The 6,000-nt window shown below is 41.9% G+C and overlaps 1 protein-coding gene and 1 long non-coding RNA gene across 2 annotated transcripts in view; one reads left to right on the top strand and one right to left on the bottom strand.

Annotated features, from left to right (window-relative positions):
• The window catches only part of pfkma (phosphofructokinase, muscle a), a 28,786-nt gene extending 22,786 nt beyond the window's left edge, over positions 1-6,000 (top strand). The window contains exons 15-22 of the mRNA XM_086047906.1: positions 279-366; positions 1,457-1,609; positions 1,696-1,860; positions 1,947-2,008; positions 3,865-3,976; positions 4,051-4,150; positions 4,723-4,828; positions 4,924-6,000. Coding sequence (XP_085904032.1) covers positions 279-366; positions 1,457-1,609; positions 1,696-1,860; positions 1,947-2,008; positions 3,865-3,976; positions 4,051-4,150; positions 4,723-4,828; positions 4,924-5,065 — 928 coding nt within the window. The 3' untranslated portion in view covers positions 5,066-6,000. The remainder of the gene's footprint in view (positions 1-278; positions 367-1,456; positions 1,610-1,695; positions 1,861-1,946; positions 2,009-3,864; positions 3,977-4,050; positions 4,151-4,722; positions 4,829-4,923) is intronic.
• Positions 1,187-1,927, bottom strand: LOC147152526 (uncharacterized). The gene is made up of 3 exons (XR_015089057.1): positions 1,911-1,927; positions 1,403-1,816; positions 1,187-1,305 (listed from the first exon to the last, which is right to left on the bottom strand). It is a non-coding gene; the product is annotated as an uncharacterized LOC147152526 (long non-coding RNA).

The following is a 6,000-nucleotide window of genomic DNA, read 5'->3' on the forward strand; positions in this document are numbered from 1 at the left end:
TGAGTAAAAAGCTTTCATATTTTTTTTTCAAATAAATAATTAAATAAACATTTACTCTGTTTAGACTGGGACCAAATACCGTCTTTTTAGAGTAAAATGTACTCTATGAAATTTACTGTGAAATGCTTTGGTTGAATAGAACTGCAAACTGTAATACTTCGCACTGTGTTTGTAATTCTCACTCACCAATGTCAAAATGCTTCCCCCCTCTCCCCGCAATGTCCATTAGTCATAACAACACAAAGCATTTTGCTGTCTTTCTGTTCACTATCTCAAAGAACGCTTCCAGGTAAGCTGATGGAGGAAATCAGCCAGAACATTGCAAAGTTCAACATCCACGCCTTGGTGATCATCGGAGGATTTGAGGTAGGATTAGCTGGCCAAGACGTACATTTTCTACCCAGTGACCTATGCATTCTGCATGTGTGTTACTTAATAGATGAAGTGATGAACAATGTGGCAGACATATTACATCGCACCATCCGATTTGTCTTGGCTCAACTGTGCATGAGCAACAATTGAAGAGCAATGGTGGCCCCTACAGGGACACAAGACACGCTATATATTCCTAATTAGGAATGCCACGTTGTCATAGTGTTAGCGTTGAGTAACGTTGTGTCATGTTGATTACTTTGCGTCGCCTACTATGTTGTAAGGCAAGGCATCTTTATTTACAGTATAAAGCGCATTTCATACACAACTCAATCTGCTTCAAGCAAAGGCAACAGCTACAAGCTCAGGGCTCAGGTAACGACCAATCACGGCTCAGCTTCAGACAATAGGTCAGCCGTCATTGGTCCTTATCTGAATCCTGAGCAGTTGTGATGTCATTTTCAGTCGACAGAAGTGACAAAATGGCCGCCCCCTGAGATGGCTAAAAAGGGGGGGAACTCTTATTCCACAAACGCAATATTAATCAGAATGCCGTGTTTCAACGAGTCGGCCTGCCGGGAACATATTCTTGAAAAAAATATGTATGGGTTGACTTCCACTTTAAGGACAGTTTTTATTTTTCCATATTCATATTTGAGTATTTAGGTAACTTAAGAAGTATTTGAGTACATCCAGGAGTGTTCAGGTCACATTGTACTTCAACATTTGAGCCTACTATGCAACTGTATTTTAATATTGGTCTGCATGGTGGTACCTGGAGAGCCAAGTATTTTTGAGGTGGTACTTGGTGTAAAATGTTTTAGAATGTTTGATTCAAAAATGACCTGACAAAAAGAGCAGCTGGTGGTGCTGAGTGATGTCATATTGCGTGAAGGAGAGGTTCAATTTCATCCAAGGGACCTGAAAGGATGTCTTAAAAGAAAAATGAAAAAATGTTTTGAATTAAAAACTGTGAATTAAATAATAACGGCTGTGTGCTGGGTTATGATTGGGCGCTACCCGACTGTACTTTTTTGTGAAAGGAATGACGACTCAAACGATCTCCTCGTGTGTGTCCTTGCAGGCCTACGTTGGAGGTCTGGAGATGGTTCAGGCCCGAGAGAAGTACGAGGAAGTGTGCATCCCCATGGTTGTGATCCCCGCCACCGTCTCCAACAATGTCCCCGGCTCAGATTTCAGCATCGGCGCTGATACCGCTCTAAACACGATCACCGCTGTAAGTGCCTGGGCTAGCACCACAAACACACACACGCACACAACTTTGAGGTGCTCATCCACACACTGCTGTGTTGCTGCTCGCAGACGTGTGACAGAATCAAGCAGTCTGCAGCGGGGACCAAACGTCGCGTGTTCCTCGTCGAGACGATGGGAGGCTACTGCGGCTACTTGGCCACCATGGCCGGGCTAGCGGCCGGGGCAGACGCTGCCTACATATTTGAGGAGAAATTCAACATTAAAGACCTGGAGGTGAACATGTGACGACGGAGAAAGCATCCATATATTGAATAGAGGGTGACTTGCGTGTGTTGCGCTTTTCTTTTTTTGTCTTCAAGGGGAATGTTGAGCATCTTGTGGAGAAGATGAAGACAACGGTGAAAAGAGGCTTGGTTCTCAGGTAGAATGTGGCAGATATGAACAGGAGGACAACAGGACACATTATTACTGATTACAAACTCTACTGACCCTAAATTTTATTTACGGCTCAATAACTTCTAGAAAAGATTGGAGTTCTGTTGTTATCAACACTAAGTAGTCAAGATGACACACCGTTACTCCCCACTAACTCTATTGACCATGAGACATTCACCATGACACATTTTATAATGCAAAAATCATCCATCTTTGTCCCTTGAGGGCCACCATATTTTCCCTGTATTTAAAATATTTGTGCAAAAGAATTTCTTTATACTGAATCTATTATTATTAATTCTTCAGCCGGCCAACTTAATTGGCCGATATAAATTAATCGACAAAAATCACCCAATTTTTCTCTTAATACACTAACATATTACAATATAAGACAGATAATGGATATTGAACCCACCACTGAAAACAAACCAAAATTGTCAGATTTTTGCCAATTTTTCTCTCTGTTATAAAGTTAAACAATTACCGAGGGATAAAGTATCAAAAAACAGTCAAATGTTATGCCTGTAATTCATATTTTTATTGTTGGACGCATTAAGGGACCAAAAAATACGTTTTTATTCATTATATATTTTTTTCAATTAATCTGCAATTAATCTATTACCAGAATGTTCTTCTCTCAAATATCGGAATCGGCATCAGCCTCATAAAATCCATATCTGCCGGGCCGTAATTATTTACTTATTTTAATTATTTACTACACGACGATGTCGGACGGGTGGCTCAATCGTTTCTAATTCCAGTTTCTAATCAAGCTTGCCAATCCTAAATAATGTGCTGTTCAGCCCTGTGTGCTCAAATGTCAATCTTCTCTTTTGTTTTTACTTACTTTCCTCATTTCACCAAGTTTTCTTTGTATTGTGTAATACTAGCTACCTTTATATGTTTGGGTTTCGGCAAAAGTACACTTGTTGTTTACATTATCCATTGTCTGCATTAACACGTCCTTACCCATGTATGGCTTTGAATCCAAAAGGTTGCACATTTATCAACATGAGTGCACTGGGGTTGATTTACATAACATCCCAAGAGATAAAGCACTAAATGGGATGCTGAATGTCATCCAAACCTGCAAAATGTAACAAAATTAAACAGGTACGCGATGCTTTTACATCTACTTTTCGATTATAAAAAACGTTTGACCGCAATTTTCAAAAATAATTTGTAATAGTCATTGTTCACGACCCCGTTAAATCCATCCATTATCTGTACCGCTTCTCCTCACAAGGGTCGCGGGGCGTGCTGGAGCCTATCCCAGCTGTCTTTGGGCAGTAGGCGGGGGACACCCTGAACTGGTTGCCAGCCAATCGCAGGGCACACAGAGACAAACATCCGCACTCACAATCACACCTAGGGGCAATTTAGAGTATCCAATCAACTTACCATGCATGTTTTTGGAATGTGGGAGGAAACCGGAGTGCCCGGAGAAAGCCCACGCAGGCACGGGGAGAACATGCAAACTCCACACAGGGAGGCCGGAGCCGGGATCGAACCCGCGACCTCTGAGCTGTGAGGCGGACGTGCTAACCAGTCGACCACCGTGCCGATTTTAAGCAGTCATTTTGGGCAATCCCAAAGACAAACTCTGACTTGGGAATTTCTCCAATTGACCCCAATTGGAAGCAGGTGTCCTGAACAGATGGGGCACCATATTTGGCTTTTTTTTTGTGCCTAATTGAGCAGAGCATGGCGTGGAGGTTTGATGATCATTTTGAGGGTTCACCATCAAAAAACAGGGTGCGAGGGCCCGTTTGTCGCTGCAGCTTTAATCCATCATTAAGTCCTTTTGTGAAAAGACTGCACTTGCTGTTCTTCCTACTACAGGAACGAAAACTCAAATGCCAACTACACCACGGATTTCATCTTCAACTTGTACTCTGAGGAGGGTAAAGGTGTCTTTGACTGTCGCAAGAATGTGCTCGGACACATGCAACAGGTGGCTTTGCCGTGTCCAAATGCGTCCACTCGCTTTTCTCACCGTGTACCTCACGACTTCTCTGTTCACTGCAGGGTGGCACTCCAACACCTTTTGACAGAAACTTTGGAACAAAGATGGGTGCCAAGTCCGTGCTATGGCTGACTGAGAAGCTCAAAGAGTGCTACAGGCATGGTGAGGTTACTTCAAACATTTGGTTTATGATAGGAATGTCCGAAAGGTTTTATAATTTGATCATGTCATGCAAGCGAGAGCCAGTATCAAAAGATTAACTCTGCCTTTTCCAATTATTATTTTGTGACACTTTTCCTGAAAAGACGATAGCGGTAAGAGAAGAGGAAACATTCTACATTCTTACATTCTAAGCAGGCAAAATGGTGTCCAACAGTTTTTGTTTTGCAAACGTTTTGGTGTCCTGATAGTTTGAGATTGTCGCGTCTTGTAAGGAGAAACAAAGGGAATGAATAACTAACTGAGCTGGGCATTCCATCTATGTGGACAGACCAGTCTGCCTATCATCATTGCGTATTGCATTTGCGAATTGCTGCAGCACCACACTAGCGCACAGAGAATTGCATGGTAGCAATTAAAAAAAATAAAAAATAAAAAACAAAAAATCGAATCGAAAATCAATCAGGAAATGGAAATCAAATTAAATCAGAGCTTGAGTGAATCGTTACATCCCTATATATATGACTGTCCTGTACTGGGAACTACTGAAGTTTATTCTTCTTTGGCTACCGCAGGCCGCATCTTTGCCAATACACCCAACTCTGCCTGTGTGCTGGGAATGCGGAAGAGGGCACTCACCTTCCAGCCCCTGGCTGACCTTAAGGGAGACACAGACTTTGAGTATGACGTGCACGGTTCCGACGCACCACATGTACATGAGTGCTGTCGAGTGTTAATCGCTACGCCTCCCTAACCCCATCCGCTATTTGCTGCAGGCACCGCATTCCAAAGACGCAGTGGTGGCTGAAGATACGGCCCATCATGAAGATCTTGGCCAAATACAACATCAAGCTGGACACGTCGGAACATGCCGATATGGAGCACGTGATCAACAAGAGAAGCCCCCTCTGCAACTAGCGGTCACCGACACACAACTCATCTTCATAATCTTATCTCATGTACTGTATTCAGAGGCAGTATAAAAAAAAACAAGAGAAAGATTAAAGTCTTTAAAAAAATGTTGTTTTCTAGTTAACAAAACAGTCACGTTGTAATAAACCTTATTCTCTGTTAAATAGCACACACTGGACAGGTTAGTTGCATGCTGCCATCACCTTTCACCGGTCCCCCGGAGTCAAGAGACTGAACACACAACCACAGCACAAAGCATGGCTGGCTCGCCCATTAGGCCATATAAGCAAATGCTTAGGACACCAGAGACTCCAGGGGGCGTCAAAACTGTAATAGGGAGGGCGGTGGGAAATCACCTTGAATAAAATTAGTTTATATTAACTCTTAAAATGGAGAACATAGCAGGCCTGTTCGTAGATTCAAATGCAAAACAATGCCCAATGACTGTCAAATGAAAAAATGATTCCAAATATGTCCCGACGACGACGCACCCGACCCCCTTCCCAACTTCTCTCTCGTCTCCCTCTTTCAGCTGATTGGTATCTCTGACAGACTTGATGGTGTTGGTTAATCAGCAAATCAACGTTTGTATTTAATGTAGCTGTGCCGCAAAAAGGGTCTTAAAATAATTTGTATTGAGATTAACAACACTGGATATTTATATTGGCCTAATGTACACTTTTATTATTTGTTGATAGCATTTTCATCTGACCGGCTATTTTTTCCCCTGCTATTAATAGTCAAATGCTATTTTCCTTTTCACTTTTTATGCCAGTTTTTTAATCCTTGTTGGATGTTGTGTTAGTTAAAATTGTCTAACGCATCTTAATCGTTTTAAACTTTGCATCACACGTTAACATGTTTATTAGAGTGATCATTATTATGATTATTGTTATTAGCATTAGAAGTATAAATATTCTGAACTTTAGTACGCTGTATTA

Source organism: Filicampus tigris, chromosome 1, assembly GCF_054856515.1.
Source record: "Filicampus tigris isolate MCC_2025a chromosome 1, RoL_Ftig_1.0, whole genome shotgun sequence".
In the NCBI taxonomy this organism is placed as follows: Eukaryota; Metazoa; Chordata; class Actinopteri; order Syngnathiformes; family Syngnathidae; genus Filicampus; species Filicampus tigris.